At 38.4% G+C, this 27926-nt stretch overlaps 1 protein-coding gene across 2 annotated transcripts; it reads left to right on the plus strand.

Annotated features, from left to right (window-relative positions):
- LOC127441063 (desmoplakin-like) lies at positions 1-27273 on the plus strand. Of its 2 annotated transcripts, none has more exons than XM_051698227.1 (24): positions 1-317; positions 1694-1784; positions 3069-3190; positions 5162-5303; positions 9944-10069; positions 10597-10656; positions 10794-10961; positions 12563-12667; positions 12908-13003; positions 13900-14025; positions 14419-14571; positions 14854-15008; positions 15089-15215; positions 15554-15740; positions 16972-17189; positions 17485-17663; positions 17829-17967; positions 18078-18271; positions 18392-18554; positions 20327-20410; positions 20500-20607; positions 20763-20861; positions 21821-23647; positions 24014-27273. In XM_051698227.1, exons 1-24 carry the CDS (start codon positions 88-90, stop codon positions 26501-26503), a joined length of 7389 nt encoding a protein of 2462 aa, XP_051554187.1. In that variant the 5' UTR covers positions 1-87; the 3' UTR covers positions 26504-27273. The 2 variants fall into 2 exon arrangements, with proteins under 2 accessions (XP_051554187.1, XP_051554188.1); XM_051698228.1 differs by having other exon boundaries at positions 21821-22318; positions 24014-27009.
- The last annotated feature ends 653 nt before the right edge of the window (positions 27274-27926 follow it).

A 27926-nucleotide genomic window follows, 5' to 3' on the forward strand; every position in this document is an offset into this window, starting at 1 on the left:
AGTCGGGAACGGAGAAAGACGCGCACGGAGAGAAGAGAACTAACACAACTTTAACTGACCCTGAATAGGCGCTGAAGTTCTACAGGGATGAGTTTATACGGATCACAGACCAGACTAAACCAAATGAGCCGCAGATCCAACTCTCGGCCCGATCTGACCACTGTAGGCTACAGTTTACCCAGGACTGATGGTGGCCAGATGTTCATGAGTGGAAATGGATACCCGTCTGAATACAATGATGGCTATACGCAGACCGTTTCGCACACTTTCTCCAAAAACTCACTGGGAGCTGGAGGAGGTGGAGGAGGAGGACAGAGGTGAGTGTCCATTAATAAATAACGAGCAGTGTGTAACTCTTGCTCTTCATTGCGTTCTTTAAATTAGGGACCCATAGAAAAGACCCATAGCACATTAATACATCCTAAGGAATTTCAAGAGACACTTCTGAAACAAAGTTGATTATTAAATGAAACATAACTGACAACTTCATTAAATCTAGAGCTACAATATATATATATATATATATATATATATATATATATATATATATATATATATATATATATATATATATCTGAACAATACAAAATCCTTCTGGGAAGTGCATGGACAAATATGTCCATCTGCATTATTATGTTATTGTATTTTGGCACCAGACAGGAAACTTTATCTGGTTGAGTGTTTTCAACTCTTGAAAATGTCATACAATCTATTAAACATGAAAGAATTGCCGCATTTACTGCAGTTTACAAAGTAGTTTTGGACGTGCTCACATAATTGCAGATTATTGTACATTTGACTTGACATAATATGTGCATTGAGTGTTAAATTCATAATACAACATGTAATTCATAATGAAAGTAAACTGATTTGTTTTGGATTCTCATATAGAGTAAACAGAACACATCAATGACTGTTCCCATTTTTCATATTTGTATGAATCAATTAAATATCTATTAAAGGAATATTTCATGTTCAATACAAGTTAAGCTCATTCGACAGCATTTGTGGCATAATGTTATTTACCACAAAAATTAATTTCGACTCATCCCTCCTTTTCTTTAAAAAAAAGGCGTAAATCTGTATTACAGTGAGGCACTTACAATGGAAGTGAATGGGGGCCAACCCGTAAGCGTTAAAATACTCACTTTTTCAAAAGTATCGCCACAAGACATGAACAATATGTGTGTTAAAATGATGTTAGTGTGATAAAATCACTTACTAAACTTTTATGTTTTAAGTTATAGCCAATTTTACAACTTTCGTTGCCATGACGATGTAGTCAACAGACCCTTAAACCCTAAAATGACTGTAAAAATTACAATTTAAACAACTTTACAGCTCAAATAATACATGAGTTTTAACAGAAGAATTAATGTAAGTACTTTTATAAAATTATAAGCTTCAAATTTCTGCCTTTAAACTCTCCAAAAAATTGGCCCCATTCACTTCCATTGTAAGTGCCTCACTGTGACCTCGATTTGTGCATTTTTTAAAGAAAAGAAAAGGTGGGATAAATCAAAATAAATTTTTGTGGTAATCAACATTATTCCACAAATGCCGTTAGTTGACCTTAACTTGTATTGAACCCGGAATATTCCTTTTACAGAAATGTATTTATCTTTAACATTGTATTCATTCACTTTTAATTTCAATTATGGGGATTTATCTTCTTTATTTTTATTTTTTTTAGCATGTCATCCATGTCTGCTCAAAAAAGAGCTCAGATGCTTTACAATGAGTGCATGAACTGCCTGGAGAGAGCTCAGCACATCCTGGAGAATGTAAGTGTCATTTACGTTCACTATCATATACTTAAGTCCATGTGACCCACACGCACCGTGATTAGAGCTTTCACTGCTTTCCGCAGTGCGTTTTGGTGAGCTATCCATTTACAACTGACCCTCCTGGAGATCTCACATTACCTGATCTGTGCTGATCTGGGGCCAGTATATTAGCTCAGGTGTCCAGCTGCATTTTCCCATGTTAGGGCTAATGGGCAACAGCTATGTGTGTATGCATAATGTGGTGTTTATGGTGTAATAAAGATTTCTGTGCAGGGAAACTGGGTCTAACTGTACAAAGTAATGAGTAGACTATCTTTTGAATTTCTTGTAGTGCCCTTGCTTTATGCTGGTTTCTCAATGTCACTTGAAGTAAACTATTGTAGTCCATCCTTCTTTAGTAAGAACTCCCATGAGGTTCAGTGAACTCTCGTTGGGTTGGGGAGTGTTTGTGTGTTGAAAAGGAAATAGTGTTCAGGCCAGCTCTGAAGCTCGGAAATGTGATTCAGTTCCTGTGGCTGATCTAATTGCATGCTTTACCATGTTAAATATGATAGAATAGACTATGGCATAATTTAACTGTCCTAGTTCAAGTTGTTTGAGTTTAATACCTTTATTTATAGTCACGCTTTCCTTTTAAAACAAAATGAAGTGGATTTGAAAATATATGACTGTTTCCCGCAGTTGGATGGTTGCCATGAAATACTTCTGGGAAGTCAGAATGTCTGGTGTGATGTGCAACACTCCATCTAAATCTATTTTATTAGTTAACATGAACTAACAATTAACAATATATATTTTTACAGCATTTAATAATCTTTGTTAATGTTAGTTATTAAAAATACAATTGTTCATTGTTAGTTCATAGTACATTAATGTTTACAAATGTATTAGTATATGTTTTAATGAACATTAACCAAGATTAATAAATGCTGTAAAAGTATTGTTCATTGTTAGTTCATGTTTACTAATGTTCTTAACTAATGTTAACAAATGAAACCTTATTGTAAAGTGTTACCTAAAAATGTTAAGTAAATGGAAAAAGGTGATTAAAAATGGTGAACAACTTGGTAAAATGGGTTCCAGTTATGCCACCAAACATACACGTTCATATTGTGTAAACGTGTTTAAATAAATAAAATAAAATCTCGTGGACATGTTCTGCGTCGATTACCCAGGAGTTGTCTTGTTGGTAACTTTTGTTGCACACTTGTAATCCCCTGTAGGAGTATTATTCATGTGATAAAGGTGGATAAAGTATTTAAATGTGTAATTTTTCTGCAGATGGGACCGGCGTCTGAAGTAGACAAAAACATGTTCATGGCAGCGGAGGCTATGGAACAGCTCAAGAAGTGTGCTATGGACTTAAGGAACGCTGGTCAGCCCAATGATATGATCCTCAGAAGGTAACTGCAGTGTGTGTTTATGCGAGTATGTGTTGCAACATACAGTACCAGTCAAAAGTTTGGACAAAACTACTCATTATTTATTATTACTATTTACTCATTTTATAGTAATAGTAAATTCATCAAAACTATGAAATAGCACAAATAAAATTATTGGAACTATTATAAACTAATTAAAGGGGTCATGAAATGCAATTCTTTATATAATTGTATTATCTTCCCTGAGGTCCACTGATAATGTCAGTAAAGTTTTTTTTGTACCAAAACTGTCATAGTTTAATAATAAAAGATCATTTCCCACCCTGTCTCTGGCCCTCTAATTGAAACGCTTGGTTTTGGCCTCAGCGTCTTCTTTAAACTTCAATGTAAATGCCCACTTTTCTGATTGGCTAACATCGTGCAGCCCCTCAAATTCAGCCATATTTGAAAATCAAATGGAAGAGAATGAACAAGCTCTCCACAACCTTATAAAACTAAATTTCAGGGTTTACACATAACGCACATCGCATCTGAATATATTAAACTGTTCACTCAAGCACATTAGCACCATAACTATTAAACAGTCATGACATAAGAAATATTCATGAAGTAAACTGTTGACTCACAATTTTGCAGTCAAATCCAAGTGTTTTTAACTGCCCCATTCTTCTTCAATAACAGTTCCTTTGCAGCACTTGAATCGTATTATGACTGGTTCACAAGCAGTCCACGCTGATATGAGCCGCACATACACAGTCCATAGCACGGTAAAACATGCTGCACACACATAGGTGCACTGAGGCGCAGATCGCCAGAAACGCATCCAAGTGGTCAAAGACGTCCAGCTAGTGCTTGTATATACACACCAACAATTAAAAATAGTGCAGATGGCCGCAAAAACAGCAAGCTGAATGAAGCCGAACTGAGTCTCCTTTTCTGAGTTGTAACTTGACACTGCGTCTTTTAAAAGCGCCGCAATATACACAACTGCAGTCAAAGACGTCTGTGTAATGCATGTTTTATGCACAAAAGCTTCAAAATAGTCCAGATGGGTCTCGTTTGCTGTTCAAGAATAGTTGCTCACACTAGGCCTCTCTCTTTCCCTGTTTACGATACGAACTGAACGGCAGTGGGTGGGGTCAAGGGTGCGATGACACATGTTGTGGGGCATGTAAATACAATATATCAGTAACGGTGTTGGGTTAAAACACACACACACTCACACACACACACACACACACACACACACACACACTGAAAACCCTAATAAGTTGACTTTATTCCATAAAATAGCACAGCACAAATAAACACATTCTAGGTCAATCATTAAATCAACTTAATTTTCCACTGAAATGCATATAAACCTGTACTTCAGTTGCACATGCACATTGTGCAATGAAATTAAGTTAACAGGGTCCAATTTGACCAAATGACACACAGATTACCCTAATGGTGACGTCACACAAAACAAAACAACACAAATAATACTACAAAATAGCTACAAATACCTCTATGAATTCTTAATAATAACTATAACCATATTTAACCATAAGTTTCATTTGAACAAGGAAACACAATTTATTGATTATCGGTATTCCTTATAGCCTCAATTTTGTCCTCAATCGTTTGAGTTAGTAACACTTAAAATCTTAAATCTAAAGATTTTTAAGATAAACAAGTTCAATATAGATATTTGAGTTGTGTGCCCAAAACTTGCCATTTGAAGTAATGTTTAATTAACATTAATGACAACATTAGGGTTTACAGTGCATATTACATTAATCATGTAATCCATAAACTAGTAACTGTAATCTGATTCTGCACATTTAATCTAAAATGTAATCTAATTGCGAGTGCTAGTGATTTTACTAATCTGATTTTGTAATCCAGATTGCATGTAGTGCATTAGTACCCAATACTGGTCAGTAACAAATGAAATACAAAGGAACATCAAGTCAGAGAAAAATGTCTAAACCTCATTGTTTCTTTCAGTCTAGAGGAATGTGGCAGCATACAAGCAGAAATCCGAAACTCCATCACGGGCACCACTCTGAGGAGGACCAGCAACATCAGCAGCTGGGAAGACCCTAGCAAGAGCTTCCAAGAGGCAATGGCATGGATTAACCAGAAAAAGGTCTGCTTATATGCCACCATTCAAAACAACACATTAACCTGCTCCTCTTTGTGTTACCACTGATCCTATTTGAGAGCATTCAGTCTTGCATTACAGTCAAAACTTATATTTACATGAATTAGTCATTAATTGCTAAATATGTAAATATAGATAGCCTGATAGAAACTCTTCATCCCTATACTTTCTAAAACAATGTAACTAAATCATTTATTACTAAATAATAACTTGTCTTGCAGTTATAAATTATTTAAAATAAGAATTATTTTAATATCCAGCTGTGCGGATATTTTTGGAGTAAATCAAGCTACAAATAACCTACTCATAGTTGTCTCTGCACATTAAACTGGGATAGGGAAAAGTATTTTAATAAAAAAAAAAAAAAAATGAGCTACAGTAGCTTTAACTTTTCTTTGATCATGATAGTGCCAAAAATCCCCTCCTACTGTAAGTAGCCAGTGACATTTTATGGCAAGAACATTTTTGGGATGTGCTATGCATTTGACCAAACCTAGCTTATGCAAGAGCTTTTCTGAGCTTCTCTTTATTGAACTTAAAAAGTAGATGTGTTGGCAAAGTTGAGCTTTCTGGAGAGTATCCAACATGTAGAGGTCATTATGTTGAGAAACCCTGTTGAATGACAGGAGTGAAGGGTTTATAGGCCGTACAGCTCAAAATGACGGCACTCCAATAGAATCCAGTCTTCCATAGCGGGACAGCCTCCTCATGTCCGGGTTGGTTCAGCGCCTTTGAGTGTGTTGGTGGGATTCTGGTTTATCTCACATTCCGACCCACTGAAATGTGACACCTCTCCAAAAAAAAAAAGAGATTACAGGAGAGGGAGAATACTGACACTGACTTGTTGTTACTTGTGATAGTGTAGAGTGAGCTATTTGGTTTCCATACCTACAGCAGGAGACACACCCACTGTTGCAGGTCCACTCCCATTTCACTGTCCCACCCCACCACTGCACCACACCCAAAAAACCTGTTCACCCCACCATGAATTTCTGCACATCTGCGTCAGTGTTCAACTCATCACTTTTACTTCTTCAGTTAACTCCTCCATATGTGCTCTTTCTTTCTTTCTCTATATTTCCAAAAATCATCCAAGACTTTTACTGTTTGTTTATTAGTTTGATTATTTTTGTTAAATTTTTTGTTTGTTTGTCTATCTTTCTTTCTTTCTTTCTATTTAAACTCATCCAACCAGGGGCGGATCTAGAAATATTTTTATGGGATGGCAAGGGGATGGCATGCAGACTATGAGGTGTGTCAACACCAAAGCAAGTGCCCATGCGTAGTTCTTATGGATGAAGTTTCATTGCAACAAGTACCAGTTCATTAAGAGTCACTATCAAATTACAAATGTCCATGAATTTGTGATACAACTGCATTTCCACAGGAACCATATAGTAACCATTTAGCTACAAAATTTGCATAACAAAAAATAAGTAACAAATTGTATATATCTAGAGCACCAAGACATTGTCTATTAAACACATCAACAAATTCTAAATGTTCCTAAGCTTCACATATAGAACCGGCAATCTGGACTAAACGTCACCACCTTATGCAGGCCAATTCTTTTTATTTTGTTAAGTGTACCCATGGATGGAAAATGCATGCATATCTCATGTTATTCTGTTAATAAAGTCCTGTAGGCATATCAACTTTTGTAACAGCTGGAATAATCAATTTGAAAGTGACGATTAACACAAAGTTAGGTCTAAATAAAAATAAACTGTACAGAAAATTGTACTGTGGGGGGCAGTGCTGCTAAACTCATGAATATTAATTATGCACCCAAATAAATATTTCACATAATATGGTGATTTCATCTGTACATCTGCCACTATCAGTCTTGGGATTTTGTTAATCAGTAGATTAATACATAGATCAGCACTTTGATTAAAAACTATTTGATTACTAAATTATTGATCTAGTGGTAACTTTTTGCCTTTAGTTTTTAGAGGTTTTGGATTCTAATTCACCCAAATATAACTTTTTATTTAAATGAAACAAGATTGCATCTGTACATCAGTGGATGGGTGTTATACTTTAAAAATGCAACAACATGTGGGGAGATAAGAGTAGCGGAAACACAGTCACATTTATTGACATTTCTGTATATGAAAAAATGCGAACTCCGAAATTCAGACAGCGACAACCACAAACTCCCACACCAGCAGCAGGAACACGGAAAAATATCAGTATGTGCCTGAGTGCCCGTGAACGAGATGACACAGCTCATGAACAACCCTCTCCCATAGCACAACCCAGCCATGAAACACTCAGTTTATATAGGGAGGAATCAGCTCACCTGGTTACCGCACACTTGAGAGCGATTAAGAGAGGGAGAGAAAGAGAAAAAGAAAACACACACAAACACACACACTCTCTACATACACACAAACAATACGGCCAAGAAGGTCATCACAATGGAGGACACGGAAAAGAGCGCGAGCTGTGGAAAAACTGCAGACACTGACAACAGCCGCAACGAAACACTAACATTCAAAATAACACATTCCAGCGCCGGATCGCCAGTCAAAACACACACAGATGAAATAGAAACTCCTACTCAAGAACTGGAGATGTTTCATGTGGATTATACACATACCTGACGAAAGCTATTTCAAAAAGTGGTGAGGACACGTCTCATCTGTCTCAGCCCATAACTGACAGTGATGTGTCTAATAATCATTCAGTGAATACTTGGAAACAACTGAGAAATTCATCTGTTACCTCTTTTTTTCCCATGTATTTGTCCATGTGGTCATTGTTGTTGAGGAAATAAGCTCATCAACCCACGAGAGCCCAAACGCTGTACACGCGCTGCAATAGTAGGTAGGCGATTGGCCGCTGCTGTAAACAATCACAGGATTGGTTGCTGCTGTAATCAATCAATGGGTCGGTAGCCATTTGTGCATTTGGTGAGCGTTTAGGCAGTTTGACATGAATAAACCCCTACACAATGACAACATCCACTATAATATACTTACATTTAAATGTAATACATTTGGATACTTATGTTGGGGTGGCAGATGGGGTGGCAATGCTTTTTCTTAGAGTGGCATTTGCCACCCTATGCCACCCCGATAGATCCGCCCCTGCATCCAACACTTTTACTGTTTGTTTATTAGTTTGTTTGATTATTTTTGTATCGATTGTCTTTTTTCTTTCTTTCTTTCTTTCTTTTTAAACTCATCCTACACTTTTACTGTTTGTTTGATTATTTTTTTATCTACTTTCTTTCTTTCTGTCTGTCTCTTCCTTTCTTTTTAAACTCATCAAACACTTTTTACTGTTTGTTTTAGTTTGTTTGATTATTTTTTGATCGATTGTCTGTCTTTCTTTTTAAACTCATCCAATGCCTTTCTTTCGATCTTTCCTCATCCTCTAACACTTTTACTGTATGTTTATTCAATTGTTTGATTCTTCTTTCTTTCATGCTTGCTTCAAATAAATCTCTTTCTTTGTACAAATGTTCCACTCTTATCCAACCGCAACGCACACACACACACACACACACACACTTCCACTGTTTAGACAGAGCATGCATTGTGTTGCTCGAGAGAGGAAAAACAGGGAGGGGTTCTAGCAAAAGCAACCGAGACAAAAGTGGCAAAAGTGACTCAGGAGTAACTGGTTTGTAGTGGTTTGTGTTCTTATCAGTTGTTGAGCTCTGCAGGGGTGAATAGTTGAAATAACTGCAGTCACCCAAAACAACACCATAAGCATCTTGTGGACCCTGATCCTCATTCCCAGACATTATGTAATAACTCCCAAAACTCATATTAGATCAGCTTGAAAGAGCCTCTACAGTCCAGAGCTGAAGTTAATGATTAGAAACTGCAACCTACTGGCCAGGATTGAAGATGACATAAACTGCACTAATCATTAACATCTATACAAACATCTGCATAGATTTAGACACTTTTTTTAGACTAAAGAGTAAAACGTATTGCATAGTAAATAAATGGATGGTTCATCCCAAAATGAAAATTTGGTCATCATTTACTCGAATGACTTTCTTCTGTGGAACACAAAAGATGCATTTTTGAAAAGATATCCTGGTAAAAAAAAAAAAATTCCCATATAATGAAAGTGATTGATGACTGGCACTGCCAAGCAAAAAAAAAAAAAAAAATCACTTAAAGAATAACAAATGTAGCCCAAAACAATATAAATGTGCCATACAAAATAAAAATCCTCATACAAAGCTATCGTTTGTCTTCAAAAGTCTTCCTCACAATTTTTTGGGTGCTTTTTTTGTCATGTTGAAGCTTGAAAGACAACGATCCTCATTCACTTTCATTACATAGAAAAAAGTGGCCTGGATATCCTTTGATCATGGAACAAAGAAAATCATACGAGTTTGTAAATGATGAAAGACTTTTTATGTTGGCTTGAACTAATCCTAAAGTTTAATATTTGAATATTTTTTATTTTCATTGTGAGGTCCCAGTCAATGCTGTTTTTTAACATGTGTTTATCAAGATGAAACGATAGTGTAGTTATGTGATACTGTTTTGAAACAGATAATAATTACAGCGAGGGAATCAGCGAGGTGTGTAAATTTGAAGGGTGTGTTTGTACATGTGCACTTATCTGGGTTGCTGTGTTTTTGTGTGTTGTAGCGGCTTATTGAAACCGCACCCTTCGGTGATGATACAGAGACGGTCAGCCAACAAATCCTGAATCACAACAAGTTCCACAGTTCAGTTCAGAGAAGCCTGGAGGTGGATAGAGCGCGAGATGAACTGGTGAGTGTGTGTGTGGTACACATACATGTGCAAAGCAAGAATACACACACTTTTGAATATGCGGTTTGCTGACACATAACTAACGTAAGTTGCTAAAGCACAAACACAATCACTTGCAGCCTGTGCACACACACTCATGGAACTGCAAACAACCAAGAATGACTGATTATGTTGTTGATACACACTGTATCGATACAACTGGAGAATTGTAAAACTAGACAGAAATGATCTGAGAATGCCTTTTATATTCCTGAATTTAAATTTAATTGAAATTGTGATTAGAATTAAATTTTTAGGAAGTAGAATTGAAATGGAATGAAATCTAAATTCATATAACTGCTCTAAATTCAGATTTTTTTCAGTACGATTTTTTACACACAACCCGGGTTATTTCCAGAAACATTAGATGGGATTAGTAATCTCTTCCTGTCTTCCAATTCCAGTTCAAACTCATAAATTGAAAGGGAGTTCATTCTTAATTCTAAATTTTCCCCAATATGAATACTGACAAACTCTTTCCCCTTCAGCTGCAGAGTGGAGAAAAGGCCGGACTTCACGCCCTTGATCAAGAATGGGACAGTTTACAGGTTAGCTAAGACTAAATAAACAAAATGGGAGTCTTTAGTGTGATTTTAAATGAACATTATTGAAAAAGTTTTACCAAAATAATATTAGGGGCACAAATGAAGGAATTTTTTGTGCTTTTCTTCTTTCATTCATGTAGAAAATGTCCCATGCGCGAACAGCTCAGCTGCGAGACCTGCAGAACATCATTGAGGAGATCTCGAGAGCCATCATGTGGGTTAATGACAGAGAGGAAGAGGAGCTGGTTTTTGACTGGGGCGATAAAAACATTGACAGCTACATCCCCAAAAAACAAGAGAGCTACTCGGTAAGACCAATTTATTCTGCTGAAACACTCACACGGAGGCCCGAAGCATACACTACGCAAGTACATGAACGCAGATGCTTCTAGCTTCCAGTCATCTTTGGATTGCTCACTGGGGGCCTAAAGACAAATAATTTTTTAAGGCATAATCTAATATCACATTATTCATTTAAACCATACAATGATGACTTTAAGACATTAGACATCACAGCTTATATTTCTATTACAGCATAATTTATGTAAAGCTGCTTTGAAACGTTGTGTTTTGAAAAGCGTTTTACAAATAAAAAAACGACTTGACTTTTTGCTGCACAAGGTTGACTTTGTGCATCGTTGTGTTCCAAAATAATGCATAATGCAGTGCAAGTATCCGTAGCATTTTAAACTTTGCTGCAAGGGGTGCTGTAGTGGACATTAATGTGAACTGTACGCTTCTTTGATGAGTTTTCTCTTTCAAATCAACTAATGTCATGGTGGGGCAACACTTTGAAGGAAGTGTTACTGAACGAGTTAGAGAAAGTCAATGGCTTTGTCTGAAACCAGGAAAATGCTGACTCCGGAGGTTGTATATGGAGGTAAGAAGGGTCAAGGCACGTCCCAATGCAATGTTCGTGTCACATCCTGTCTGCTGAGATATCTTCATCTGATCGATTTTTGAAGGCAGCATAGATGTCTCCTTCACTGCCTATGAAATCCCACAATCCTGTGCACGCCATTCCACAACGGTTGAGCTGAAGAAAAGAAATGGTGGCCGAAGAGGTGGTTGATAGCCAATTTGTGTATAAATGTAAATTTTTTCCCATGTTTTCCAACTTTTGATTCCATTTCTAGCGAGAAATTAGTATTGTAGTTATGAAATATACACTTGTTTATCGCCAAAAGTCTCTTGATTTTGTTCTAGATTATTAGACCATTGTGGTTTGGTTAGATGAATGAAGTAGACGCGTTACCTTTAGTGGACACCAGATGGTGATAATCAGTTGCTGATTATCCTAGCAACTATGTGACGTTATGCTGCCTCAATAGCCTGTCAAAAACCAGTTTCTGGAGGTAACTTCGTACATAAAAGCTGTCTGTTCAGACATTGACTGATAGGACAGTGAGGCAGCTAGACAGCTACCTTTGGTTTCAGATGCAGCCCAAATATAGCAGTTTACCTGAATTATAACACATCCGGTTTAATGGCACAGACATTTGAACATAACTCTATCACCCCCTTGATTACTGAGGTTTGTTACCACCACCTTAAGAGCACATGTTTGCAGCATGTTGGCCAAGCACTCAGGTTTGCATTTGCAAGATGCATACATAGAGTATGTTTCTGGCCGTATGCACTCAAGGAATGCAGATGATATACAAATAAAATACAACTTTAGCATAACTGTTCCTATAGCCCAACTAGTTGAGCATAGCACAAGTGCTAGCTATGGCAGTGTTATGGGCTCGATTCCCACTGAACACACATACTGAAAAAATTAAAGCTTGGCTAAAAGCAACAACCAAATGCACAAATTTAAATTTAGCATGAATTTGGGCAAGGCACACAATTAATAATAACTTCATTCAGAAGTCTCTGATGATGACACTTAATTCCCTCCTATCAGAAACTGATGAGTGAGCTGGAAGAGAAAGAGAAAGAGCTGAATAAACTGAAGATAAAGGTGGACAACCTCCTGAAGAGCCAACACCCAGCCTCAGATAAAATACAGGTATGCAAACTCCCCCTACACAGCTTGCAACTTTGTAAAGACTGTAATAACTGAACCTGCAAATATACAAAACTCACAAACATGTGCCAATTTCCTATATTAAATGTATGTTTAATATATCAGGCTTGGCATCTCTGTTAGTCTGTAGATTATAAAACTATCAAGCCAGTTATCGATTCTTCATATAAATGCTTTTTGCATTATCATATAAGGGTTGCATTCATTTGCTTTCTCTTTCAGGCTTATATGGACACATTGCAAACCCAGTGGAGCTGGTTACTGCAGATCACCAAATGCATTGATGTTCACCTTAAAGAGAACGCTGCCTACAGCCAAGTAAGAGCCGTCCTAATCTCCACTGTGCTTTTAAAGACTCCCTGAAATAAAAATTGGAGTTTTGTGGCTTTTAGTCCATGTCTATTAGCTATGAGGCCATCGATAGCAGATGTACACATTTCCAATTTACAATCTTTGTCTTTTGGGAAACCACACAGATTTTTGTCCAAGAATGTCCCTCCCCCTGCAAGTAGCAAATCATGGTTCATAGCTGTGAAATAAGGTTTTAAGTATATTGACTATTTAATTAAATTAATCTGTATGTCCTGCCCACATTTCCTGTTTCAATAGTAAAAACATCAATACATGCACTGGCATACAGGACGCCCCCACGGGTTATGCGGGACCCATCTCACGACCTTATTATATTTACTGTGTTTTTATTTACTTTTTAATGCCTCACAGAGGGGGCAAGAATGTACAGTACATGATGTCACCGCTTGTCACTACAAGACAGAATGTTGTTTGGTGTGTTTAAATGAATATTTGCCTTTAAAACTTAAGACAATAGTTGATCTTAGTTAAGAATGTGTTTAAACAAGATGCATTTTAATTGATGTAAAAGTGTAGTATTATTTGCATATGAAATTACCTTTCATATGAACATACTGTGCAGTTCTTATGCAATTTTAAGTGTATTTTCCTTTAAAAAATGATGTACGGCAATCCTATGCAAAGACTGAGATAATAAGAGGTTTTACACATCAGACACTTAAAATGCTGGGTGCATTTCTGAGGAAACACCCAGAAATGGCGACATGAAAGTTGTCAAAACTCTTCCTAAAGTTGTGTACTTGGGCATCAGTTGTTTTTAAACCATCTATAGTCACCCAAAAATATTCATAGATGGAAAAACAGTCTTAAATGGGTTGTTTGGTGTGTGTTATGCTTTGTAGTTCTTCAAGGAGGCCAATGAAACGTACACCAGGCTGCAGAAGGACCATGAGGGCATCCTTAAGAAGTTCACCTGTGACAAGAACACACCTCTGGAGAACCTCACAGAAATGCTCAAAAACCTGGAGGTGACAGAGCCTGATCTGATATAATCAGCACAAGAAAAAAAAATGTTTTTTTTTTTTTGTTTTATATATGATTAGAAGATGTGATTGGAAAAAAAATACAATTTGTAAATACATGAGTATGAATGTGAATTTTTGAATATACTGATATATCTGAAAGCACAAATTGTCATATTAAAGATCTGTCCTATGGCTTAACAGTAAAGCAAAGGAGGTGTATCAATAATTGACATCATTAGAGTAGGCTACTCCTGAGTAACAACAAACACGTGCTGCATCTGAAATCCTATGATGTCATTTCCTATTCAAATATGATGTAAATGCACTACGCAAATCATTTGGTGTTCAAAAATGTTGCACCACCTTTTCTTCATGATTGTGTATGTATGTGTGTAGAAAGAGAAAGAGAGGATCATAGAGAGTAAGAGGCAGGTACAGACGCTGGCCAGCAAGTCCAAGAACATTGTGTGTCTGAAGCCTCGTAACCCAGAGGAGAAGAGCAGCAGTCCGGTCATAGTGCAAGCTCTGTGTGACTTCAAACAGGATCAGGTGAACATCACACACACACACACACACACACACACACACTAACGGAGTCCTTTTCTTTATTCTCCATTGATTACAGTAGAAGTTTGGAAGAGTTGCAACTTGCTTATTCAGAACTGTTTCTGCTTTTCTTCTGAAATTTTTATAAAAATAAAAAAAAACATTATTATATTCGCAAAAATGGCATCGCTTTGTTTAGCATGTAGTGTGGACTGTTTTCTGCAAAACTCGAAGGACTCAGTGCATGTGTGTGTGTGTGTGTGTGTGTGTGTGTGTGTATTACAGAAGAGCATTTTGAAAGGAAATGAAGCTATTCTGAAAGACAACTCTCAGCGCAGTAAGTGGCTAGTGACTGGACCTGGAGGACTGGACATGCTCATACCATCAGTGTGCCTCATTATACCACCACCTAACCCTCTGAGCATCAGCCTCGCCCACAAGTACGACAAACAAACATGCACACAGATCATAGATAGTGCTGATAGTGTAATAGTAAAGAACTGCATTGATTAATTGACAGGAATGAGCAGTACTTTGAAGCCATCATGTCCATCTGGAGTCAGCTGTACATTAACATCAAGAGTCTGATTTCTTGGCAACACTGCATGAGGGACATTAAACACATCAACTCCCTCACGCTCTCTATGGTATGAATTACAACTGCATTTACTGATTTTTTTTTTTCCAGGAGCAAAAAGGCACATTTACCATTTTGACATATCAGGTACTAAAACTATAGAAAATTATAGTCTATTTCAGGAATACTGTGTAATTTTAATGCAAACCAAAAGAACATTTATATCAGCCGACTAAATTCAGCTGAGTGAGCTAAAAGGCTCTTCCAGTTCCACTTACTGGTGCCTGTCTTAAATATTGAGGTTTTCTGAATTGAGCCGAGAATTTATTCACAAATGTCTCCATCTCTGGCTCCAATAGCTATTAAAAAATATTTATTTCTCTCTCTGTCCCTCTTTCTCTGTCTCAGCTGTCACAAATGCGCCCTGAGGAGTATCGTAACATCATTAAGAGTCTGGAGATGCACTACCAAGAGTTTATGCGCAACAGTCACGGCTCTGAGATATTTGGAGATGATGACAAGAGGAAGATGGAGCAACAGTACACAGGAGCACAAGCACATTATGACCAGCTGGTGATCCATCTGCCCACCTACAGTAAGATCAAAGACACCAGCACATATACCGTTCACATACCTGACAACTTCATTTAGAAAGTTACAAAAATATGACTCAATTTGGTTCTTTAAATGAGTAATTAAAAAACTCATGAACTTACAAGTTAGCATTTTCAATCAGCTGATGGAATTACAAGCTGAATTCGTCAGAGCGGTTACTGAATTTACAACTTTGACTGTACTAAGGAGCCCTATATGGCCTTACAGGAGTTTGGGGGGGGGGGTACCTTAAATAAATAAATAAATAAATCAGTACTCACAGATTTGTAAACTGTGTCGGCAAAAAAAGGTACTAAAACTAATTTCTTAGTTTTAGTAGCTAATATCTTCTTTACAGCATCCAACGTTCAGCAAAGAACCCACTTAATATGAAGAATCGTTTGTGACGGTAGAGTTCATGAATTGCTACATGGTTGTTTGGAAAGTTCTTGACGTTTATGTAGCAAAGTCCCTTTCAAGGCAAGTCAGTCCACTTGGCAGCCATCTTGGGTACTCTTCCAGGCTGCTATTTTCTTTGGAGACAAGCCGCATTAAAAGTACTGCTACTTATCTACTTGAATGGAGAAAGACTGAAATCTCCAAAATGGTTGGTTAAGATTGCAATCAAAGAACAAAAATCTGACACCAATGCTATCATAAATTGTGCTACTTTAGCTCCCATTACACTACAAAAAATAAATATATTTGGGCTCGTCCAGCTAATACAAATGCACGTTTTTTTTAGATGACTGACAGGCGATTTCTGTATCTGAAAGGTGATTGGCTCTTTTACCTGTAAGACGGGACTTCCTTTTTCTACATCCGCCATATTGGGTGTTCCAATTTCTCCCATTCATTTTAATACAATTTTCTGTCTCGGGCTAAATAGTCTCTGACTGTAGGTTCTTCAGATCAGCGTTTTGGTTTTTGGGTTCTTTAAAGCACCAGTACATAGATTTTCAGAATAAAAGTGTTCTCCTATGGGACCAGGCTATAAAACAATGTGGTTCCAATTAGAGGAACCTTTATTATTAAGAGTGTAAGGGGCTTCATACTTATAGAATAATGTTGGTCAAATGTAATTAAGGTTTTCTGAATTAATTACCAATGTCTCTGGATGCTCAAGCAGACTTAAAAACTGAATGCACTGCAGCTTTACAAGAAACAGACCTGAGGTTAGGACTACTGTGTTAGAAGAACTGTTAGATCTTAAGGTTTGATCTGTTTTTCAGGAGAGAATGGGGGGAAAGTTGAAGTCACGAAGCAGGTGAAGGTGGAGACAGATGGAAAGAAGGTGGTCAGCTCAGGTCTGAACATTGGGTTCGTCTCAGACCTGAGTACACTCAGACGCAGACTTGAGGCAGCGGAGGTGGGCTTGATTCAGAATCTCCATGTTCCTCTGAAAGAGAATGGTGTACAGGAGTGCTCCCGAAGACTTGTGCTGCTGCAGGTACAAACATGGATGTAAAGCTGACACACAAACGTCGCTAGCACTGGCAAAGTCTGTTGTAGTCATTTGAGGCCAAGTGGACTGCGATAAATTATAGCTTTTGACCATTTTAATTAGATTTGTGTTTCCTTTTTACCTAATATGAATTTAAAGCATGTCGATCTTTGGTCAAGGCTTTGGACTTTAATGTTGACACCATCGCACTCTTGTTTTCGAGTGTGAATACACAAACTCTTACACCAAGCAAATTTTTTTAACTGATTTGCCTAATGCTTTTTCTTGTTTGTGATATCAGAGTGTGCATCGCGATCTGGACACCATCCTGGACGAGTACCTGCATCTGAGGGAGAAGATTTTGAGAGAGTTAGAAGGAAGCACCAATGCAGAGCAGACCAAGTTCCTGCGCACAGAACTGGACTACGTTAGTCAGAAACTGGGCAGCCTGCAAGGCTTCTCAGATGCTTATATCCAGAGGCAAGAACATTCAACACGGCCAATACTGTATCTCTTCACCATGATAATTTCTAATAAAATATGCATCCCACTCTCAGAAAGACTTGTTGAGTTTGTAATTAAATGGCAGCAATAACGGAAAATGAGGTGAATGAAATCTGAATGTGCTAATGCATATGTTTTCAGACTGACGGCTCTTCAAGCGGTGCTGCATAGCCTCCTGCAGGCTGAGGACATCATTAAAGTCCACGAGGCTCGTCTTACAGAGAAAGAAACCTCTTCTCTTGATCTGGATGAAGTGGAGAGGTACCGCATGACTCTCAAGGTAAACTAAAATGTTTATCAGTTCATATAATTTACCAACTCTTGATATGACTCCTTGTCTCCTTTGATATTGATATGTTGTTTGAATAAGTGGTGCCTTGTGCCATGCAGAACATGAAAGCAGAACTGGAGCAGAAGAAAGGTGTTTTGAAGACTATGGAGTCTGAGCTGTCCAAGGCTGTCCACTGGAATGGTCAGATTGACAAGTCTTTCCATCAGTGCGATGTTGACCTGTCCAAATATACAGAACTCGTCAGACAGATGACAGACCGTTGGCGACGAATTGTGACCCAGATCGACAGCAGGTAGGGGAGAACGTATAGTGCTGATTGTTCTGACTTTGTCCTGAAGAATGCATTAGAACTGTTGAAGGTATCACCACCATAATCCTAGATTTTGTCCATATCTTGCTTTTTGTTTCTCAGGACGTGGGACCTGGAAAAACAGGAGAAACAGCTGAATCACTACAAGCAGATGAGCTCCATGATTAACAAATGGATTCAGGAGACACGTCAGCGCCAAGACGTCCTCCAGATCACTAAATTCAGCAGTGTGGATAACTTAATGGATCACCTCAATCAGCAAAAAGTCAGTCCAACATGCATATCTCAATCAAATAACACTTGCTTAGTCTATCATATTAGCTGTTTTAACATCTTGTAGGCTGCCTACATAGACATGTGATGATTTTTAATATAGACTAGTTTTGGGTTCGAGTCCACCTTAGTCAAGTCAGAGTCAAGTCAGAGTCTTTAAACATTCAAGTCGGAGTCCAAAAGGGGCCGAGTCGGACTCAAAACCAAGTCCATTACATGCCAAGTCGACTTTTTAACAGGATGATTTGGGTCATTTACACTACATTTTAAGTAACGTAGCTTTTGAAGGGCATTACTACATAAAAAATATAATCATTTATCTCTTATAGTTGTATACATTCTGAAAGGGTTGTTAAAACATGTAGCCCTAAAACAAAAGGGGTATGCAAACTTCTGCACTTCACTGTAAATTATATTTTGTTTAATAATTTGTTTTTTACCATTTAACCACATTTGAGCTTTTTTTATGTACAAATTCCATGTAGCCTAAACTATCTTTATGATGTGTAATTATGAGTAGACTTGTCATGTCAGGTACACATTTTAAGACAAATTCTCAACACTGGATCCATAAAATTCAAAATACAATCCCCACATCTCAACATTTAAGTGCTTGTACTATGTAAAAAGTGCAGTGTAGCTGTCTGAATGTGACATTGTCTGATTTACCTCCGTGCTCGGGGGAAAATGAACATTCACAGTGACAGAAAACACCTCGCTTATATTTTCACGTGTTATGCGAAGAAATGGATCGGCTTCTTTCAGCTCGTTGTTGAAAACGCATTTGCGCAATATTTTGGGCATTTGCGCTGACTGACAGGACGTCATAGAGCACGAGCGCCAAGAGGTTTGAATGTTGTATTGGGGGGGGGCGCTGACTCCCGGGCCCCTCCTCTAGAACTGCCACTGCTGTGAAACAAACTCTGGCTGCATCTACGACATCAGGGGGTGCTACATCTGCATGCAGACAGAGACGTGTTCATTTATTTCTATTTCATTATTTTTATTCATTTATTTATTTTTCATTGCATCACAAATGCCATGGCATGGACTCGAGTAAAAAAATCCCAAAGGCTCGAGTCCGAGTAGAAAATGCATCCGAGTCCGTGACAAGTCCAAGTCCATTAAAATTGGACTCGTGACTCAGACTCGAGTCAAAGTCCAAAATCGAGTATCCCAACTCTAATATATACTGTATATTTATATATATAAGTTATATTTCATTCAGTACTGCAAATTATCAATAAACAATGAAAAACAATTTTAAACTAATTTAAAAAAAAGGACCATTTCACACAATATTTGTGTGTGCTATGTAGGGATGGATCAGGCTGGTCGATTTGTCGTCCAGCAGCCAACTTGATGCTTAATGAGGTTGGCTAGTTTACAGTATGTAGCAGTACTAGTTTATGGATTTTTAAAAATATTTTTTTAGCTTTAATATTTTGTATGGATGCGATTTAAAGGGGGCGAATTATAGATGCAGTTTCTTAAAGAAGGTTTTAGCATGCTGAGTGTTAGGCTAGCCTCTCATGCGATTCATGAAGAGCACTAGTTTTGACCTGTGTGAGTGACTGTTAATGGACTTGCTGCCTATGTAGAAAGTAGAGAGCACAGCACCTTGATAGGTTTTGGGACAGAGCCATGGTGTATTTACTTTATTGTTATATACCTGTAAATGGATTGAATGAAAGAATGCAAGTTTATGTGGAATATTCCTTTATTTTATTTGTGAAGTTAAGGATTTGTTGTAAATTTTTGTAGGCGCTGTATTCTGAGATAAAGGGAAAGAAGGAAAAAGTGGATGACGTGGTCCGAGACTCTGACATATGTGCTGCCTCCATAAAGGTGAAACAAATAATTTTTGTTTTTCATAATTACAAGAAATATATAAAAAAATTGCAAAAAAGGCTATATAAGTATTTCGGTTTTCCTAGGATTATGAGCTCCAGCTGGCTTCCTACAGCGCAGGTTTGGAGACTCTGCTAAACATTCCCATTAAGAAGACTATGCTTCAGTCTCCAGCCACTGAACTGAGGCATGAGGTAATAATAGTAGATTCAACAGAGAACAGTGTTCACACGTAGAGCTAAATATGAGATGTAACACTACGGTAATTGAAATTATTTTGAGTAGATAACAAGTAATGACACAGCATTACTTTTTCTACCATCACTAACTTGGAACTGTTTTGCTAAAGGCAATGGAGTTGCAGTCACGCTACATAGAGCTCTTGACACGTTCAAGTGACTACTATAAGTTCCTCGGGGAAATGCTGAAAAACATGGAGGAGTTAAAGGTAAGAAAACGTGTCTGTGTGTTTAATTAACTTGAAAAATGTCTGTTGTGAATGTGTATTTTATTACTAATGAATACCTATATCAGGGTGTCCAACCCCCTGGGGTTTGTGAGGGAATTGTTTGGAGGGTCATGAGAGTGTGAAAGAAATGCCAAGGCAAATTATGTTTAATAAAAATGTATAATATTTATATAAAAAAAATTGAAAGGTTTCATTAAAATGGAAATGGAAATTTTTTTCCATTTCCAAATGGAAATGGAAATGAAATTTTGTGAAATTTTCGATGGCAAAGGGGCACAAAAGCTGCAGGATACGAGAAACTACATTAAGAACCTTATCTGTCCTAAAACCAAACTAAAAATCTCATACAAAGAGGCAATGGATAACTGCATGGTGGAAGAGAACAATGGTATGAAGATGCTCCAGGCTACTTCTATGTCTACAAAGGGCAACAGCAGCCCATACAATGTGTCATCAGGTCCAGGCTCTCGCACAACATAGAAATGTTGTGAAATTCATTATATATACTTAAAATCTTTACTTTTTAAAAAAAGTTTAAAAGAATAATAAAAAAAACTTAGGTACCAAGGGTTTACCAGACAAAGTTTCTGGAAATCTGTGAGCTAAATTATTAATTATTTTGTTTACATTTAAAATTTTGGTAGATGTTTCCAAGGTAAATCATAATAATGTGCAGATAGAGCGTAGGTGGCAAATACCAAAATAATTGGCTAAGCATATAAGTGCTGGGGTTACACAAGGTGCCACGAAGAATGTGAAGAGCAAGGCCCAAGAAAGCTACTTCAATAGCTAATATACGCAGTGCAGATACTGTCACAATACAAGATACAAGTCACCTACTTTAAGACACTTAAGTTTAGTCAGTAAAGATAAGTCTAGTTAAGAAGTTTAGTCCACTTCCACTGATCTATTACATGTGAAACTTTGTTTTCAATTAGATGCGGAACACCAAAATTGAGCTTTTGGAGGAGGAGTTGAGGCGCTTAAAAGATGACCTGAAAGATCAAACCCACAAGAACAAATCAATGGAGGACAGTCTGACTCGCTATCGGCTGGAGCTCACCCAATCTAAAGAGCATCTTATATCGATGGAGGAGGTGAAGAGAACCCAGGCTAGGCAGTGCAGTGCTACCCAGGAAAGCCTGGACAGCACCCAGAATAAGCTGAAGAGCTTACAAGATGAGGTGTCTCGCCTCTCCTTTCTCATTGAAGATGAGAAACGCAAACGGAGGCTGGCTGAGGAACGATACACCAGCCAGCAGGAGGAGTATGAGCTTGCTATCCGCAAGAGACAGAAAGAACTGGAAGAGCTCAACTTGTCCCAGAGTCAGTTTGAAAGGGCCATCAAAGACAAAGAACTGGAGATTGAACGGCTTAAATTTCAGCTCCAGGATGAGACCTCCCGTCGTTGCGCAGCAGAGTCCGAGACCTCAAAGGTAAGATCCCAGTTGACCCAGGACATTAATAGCCTTAAGCAAACTTATGAATCTGAGATCCACATCACCAAGACCAGTGCGCTCATGGCAACACAGCAGAAGGAGGAGCATTCAGCAACTCTAAAACTCCAGTTAGACAGGCTGACTTCTGAGAAAAGAGACTTGGAAGAAGAACTTAGAAAGCTGCAGCTCTCTTTCAGCCGCTCAGAAGAAGCAAAGAGGAAAGCAGAGGAGGAAGCACATCAGCAGAGGTCTTCTGCATCAGAGGGGAGCCGGTGCAAGAGGGAACTGGAGTCACAGATTCAGATTATGATACGTCAAAGAGAAGAGATTGACACAAGACATAAAGTAGATCTGGCAGAGGCCAACAAAGTTGCTCAGGAAAAGGTCCATCAAATTACCTTGTTAACACAGAACCTTCAAGATGAGACCAGAAGGAGGAAAGCCTTGGAGGTTGAGAACCAAAGCCTCAAACAATCTCAAGCTGAACTGCTCACTAAGCACACTTCCACCACAGAGGTCATTAATAAGCTAAAGATCTCAGAGCAAGAAATGGTCATCTTAAAGCGAGAGATGGAGAAGCAAATGAATGAGAAGAGCAAGTTGGAACAGAATACCACCACACTGTTAAGTCGCATCAGTGAACTGCAGTCAATGGTGAATGGGTTGCAGGCTGAACTGGAAAAAGAGAAGAGGAATACACAGGAAGAGCTCACAAGGAGAAAGAGGATAGAAACGGACCTGGAGAGGGTGAATCAGATGTGTCGTGAATACACCACTACTATCAACACTCTACGGGTCCATCAAGAGCAGGAAAGTACTTCTGGACGCAAGTATGAGCAGGAGCTTCGCAGTCTAAAAGATGAGTTGGAGAGAAGCCAAAAGGAATATAAAGTCATGGTAGAGAGTCTGACCAGGGTAAATGCAGAATTGAAGGCCTTACAGCAGCAGCTTTTACAGGAACAGGCTCGCGTCCGTGAGGCCAATCAACGGAATGACTCTCTCTATAAGACTATAGAAGAAAAGAGTCGTATGTTAAATGAGAACACAAGTGAGATTGAAAAGCTGCAGAGCCTCACTCAGAATCTTACCAAAGAACGCCTGCGGCTTGAGGAGGAACTAAGGACCATGCGACTGGAACGGGATGACTTAAAAAGAAGCCTGAGCACCATTGAGAGTGAAAGTGCATCCAGATTGTCAGCCATTCAGTTCCAGTTACAAACCAGCAATAAGAGGGCACTGGAACTGCAAGAACTAATCAATGAACTGACTCAAGAGAAGGAAACTTTAAGAGTGGAAATTGCCAAAATCCAAAAGCAGTTCTCGGAGGTATTTTTTTGAGTGACAACTGATTTTTCTTCTTAATCAGTTGAATCAGAAAATCCATCAGAATTATGGCTTATATGAAAATTGCTTTGCTGGATAATGTTTCAGTGACCTTTGAAAACAACTTTTCTGCATAACACTGCATGGTTGCAAATTGATATTTCAAATTTGCTTTGGCAAAAAATTATATTTTGTTTGAAAATCACAACATCTTAAAAGTCATAACATAAATAATCTCTGCCTGCATGATTTATGTTGCTTTTTCTAACCTTGTTTGCATCATAGTAATTTGTGTTGTGATACAGAAATCTTTCTATGAAATCTAATCTGAAATAGTTCCTTAATGAACAGTTTCTCTTTTGTTTACAGTCATCCATGATGATCCAGCGGTCTGAGACCCACTACAAAGAGATTGCGCAAGAGAGAGACAGTCTCTTAAGCAAACTGAAACTGTTGGAAAAAGACAAAGGTAAGCAGCAGCACTATGAAGAGGAGCTCAGACGCATCAATGTCTCCTTAGAATCTGAGATGAAACAGAAGCAACGCCTCCAGGATGAAATTGACAAAATTACCAAGGAGTTCAAGTATTGGAAAAGCCAATATGAGTCAAAAGAGGGGCAGATCAGACAGAGCGAATTAGACAAAGACAAGGCAGAGCGAGACAGGGCCTCCTTGCGGAGCGAAATCCAGAGATTGACTGCCGAGCTTAGGAGTGTGGAAGAGCGCTACCAGAGTCGTCTTCACAGCTCAGAGAAGGAAATCTCAGTGCTCTCTCGGAAGAGGGAAGCTTTGGAAATGGAACTGAGGAGGTTGCAACAGCGTCCCGTTGCATCCTGTAAGCATACACAGACTGATGAGGTTTCTAAAACTGTCTGTGATAGTGGTTACCAGAAAGTCACAGTGCAAGGTCTACGTGGTGAGGTCTCACTTACAGAGCTTATGGATTCCAACTTGCTTACTCAAGCAGATTTGGATAAAATAAACCAAGGAAAATTAACAGGCAAGGATATTGAGGACAGGCTCAAATTGTACCTAGGTGGATCATCTTGTATTGCTGGTATATATGATGAGGCCAAAAACAGGGTCATGCCCTTTTACCAGGCCATGAAAGAAGGACTGATTCGGAGGGGAACCACACTGGAGCTCCTGGAGGCCCAGGCGGCCTCTGGTTTCATAATTGATCCAGTCAGTAATGTTTGCATGACAGTGGAAGATGCGTGGAGGAGATCTCTTGTGGGAAAGGAGTTTAAAGACAAACTGCTATCTGCTGAGAAGGCTGTCACAGGATATAAAGATCCAGCAACAGGAAAGATCATCTCACTCTTTCAAGCTATTGAGAAAGGGCTGATTGAGAGGGGTCATGGAATTAGACTGCTGGAGGCTCAGATAGCCAGTGGTGGCATCATTGACCCCAAAGGGAGCCATCGTATTGATGTGGAAGTGGCTTACAAGAGAGGTTACTTTAACCGTGAAATTAATGATATTTTGACATATGAGGGCGACGACACCAAAGGTTTCTTTGACCCCAACACCCATGAAAACCTCACATATCTGCAACTGAAGAAGAGGTGCATCACAGATCCTAAGACGGGGCTCATCCTTTTGCCTTTGAAGGACAAGAACAAGCCACAACAAACAACAACTCAAAATAACACTCTCCGCAAGAGGAGAGTGTTGATTGTAGATCCTGACACAGGGAAAGAGATGACCGTACGGGAAGCTTACCATCGAGAGTTAATAGACTATGACACCTTTCTGGAACTTTCTGAACAAGAGTGTGAGTGGGAGGAGATCAAAATCTCAGCATCTGATGGCAGCCAGCGCATAGTTGTTGTTGATCGTAAGACTGGAAATCAGTATGATATTCAAGATTCCCTTGACAGGGGTATTATTGACAGACAAAGCCTGGACAAGTACCGTGCAGGGACTCTGACACTCACTCAATTCGCAGATCTGATCACTAGTAAAAGCAATAGCTCTGAGCTTGCCATCTGCTCCAGCAGTCCTAAGGATGTTGCTACTTGCAGTAGACCCACGCAGGTTGCGCCATCATCTCCAACTGTCCGCAAGTGTTTTGCTAATGTATCTATCACACACTCCCCTCCGTCTGATATTTATGATGACCAGAGCCCTGTGGGAGCCATTTTTGATACAGAGACCCTAGAGAAGATAACCATCCCTGAAGCCCAGCGACGTAAAATAGTGGACACCATCACCGCTCAGCGGCTCCTGGAAGCCCAGGTTTGCACTGGAGGTATTATAAATCCTACCACTGGCCAGAGACTCTCTCTGACAGAGGCTGTACAGCAGCGCATCATTGATGAAGACATGGCTGTCAAGCTAAAACCAGCACAGAAGGCTTATGTAGGTTTCGAGGATGTCAAGACCAAGAGGAAACTGTCTGCCGCTGAGGCCATAAAGGAAAAATGGCTGCCTTATGAGGCAGGGCAGAGGTTTCTGGAGTTCCAGTACCTGACGGGAGGACTCATAGAGCCAGAAACTTGTCGGCGGGTGACCATTGAGGAAGCCATCCGCAAAGGATGGCTCGATGGCAAAGGGGCACAAAAGCTGCAGGATACGAGAAGCTACATTAAGAACCTTACCTGTCCTAAAACCAAACTAAAAATCTCATACAAAGAGGCAATGGATAACTGCATGGTGGAAGAGAACAATGGTATGAAGATGCTCCAGGCTACTTCTATGTCTACAAAGGGTATCAGCAGCCCATACAATGTGTTATCGGGTCCAGGCTCTCGCACAGGATCCAGAACAGGGTCGCATACTGGCTCAAGAAGTGGCTCACGCAGAGGCAGTGTTGACTACTCCTCTTCAATTACTTACAGCTACATCACATCTTAGGAACACATTTAGCTGTAATTCTTATGCTTAGTATGTACAATACACATTTAAGAATTAGTTTTTAGTCATCATGTTTTAAGTATGGGTTCGGGAAATAGAATATTGATTGATATATTTGAAACCATTTTTTTAGTTTTTTACTTGGCTAACTAATGCTAATACATTTTCTTGGGTATCTTATAGGATGGTTTTATTAATGTGATGGATTGATTTACACAAAGCAAATTTTAGATTTTAAATGGCATTTAACATACTATTTTTCAACATTCCTTATTTGATTTATTTGGCATGATCATTTTCAAATATTTTCTTATGCATGTTTTATTTGAAAAATCTGCACTTGCATAGTATCAACGTGTATTTACAAATTTAAACGTAGATTTTTTTTTTTTTTTTTTGTGATATGCTTTTAATGGATGAATATTTGATCTGATTGTTTTTATGTGGAGTAATCTGAACAATAAATCATCTTATACTATCAAAATGTAAAGCATTGCCCTGTCTGTCACTATCAGCATGAGATTTATTAAATAGTCCAGTTTCAAAGTTGCTAGACTAGACATGAGACTGAGAATGAAATGGTAAAGGTCAAGAGGTGGATGGTGTGGACACTTTGGTGGAGTTATGTTCAGATGACCAAACCTCCAAGCAGAGCTGGTCAAGAAGAAAATTCTAATCCTACTTAGACTTTACCATCATTCTGTTGTCATCCCTCTTTAATGTAAATTAAAATCTGTTTCAAGCTTACTGAGCACAGTCATAAAGAATCTATGAACATTTTAGGAGGAAAGATTCCATTCAGTCCAGTGCTTTAGATGCAAATCATTTAGACTGCTATAATCAACCTTTTGTTGAATCTTTCGCTTATTTAGGGGGGGAAATTCTTTTGTCCTAACCAGAGCTCCCCCAGCACGTTTATGTAATTATCAATAAGCATGAGTTGGTGTAGAGTATGAAACATCTTCAACATCTTTGATTTGTCAAATCATTCATAAAATTTACTTGTTGATTTTATGAATGTTTGTGAATATGATAATTGGCTCTAATGAAAACATCTATTGAAAGGAGGAAATTGAAATAAAAATCTTAAGATCATTGGATGCTAATTAATTGTAATAAATTTGTTAGTGCTGTCAATACTTTTTACACAAATTCTAGTATAGCTAGACCTTTTGTCAGCAGAATTTAAAAGTACCAAAAATATGCATGTTCTACAAATTAAGAAAGTCAGTCAACAGTCACACATTGTGCTTAGAACAGTCTAAATATCTTTTGACATCTTTACTTACTTGTTTTACTTTCTTGCCATATTATCTTAATATTAAGGAATAATGAACAGTCAGGCAGTCATTATTGTAAAATAAACTTTGCATTGTGATCACTCTAATATCATCCCGATTCCCGAAGGGTTTTAGTTCTCATT

Source organism: Myxocyprinus asiaticus, chromosome 5 (assembly GCF_019703515.2).
Source record: "Myxocyprinus asiaticus isolate MX2 ecotype Aquarium Trade chromosome 5, UBuf_Myxa_2, whole genome shotgun sequence".
Taxonomy (NCBI): Eukaryota; Metazoa; Chordata; class Actinopteri; order Cypriniformes; family Catostomidae; genus Myxocyprinus; species Myxocyprinus asiaticus.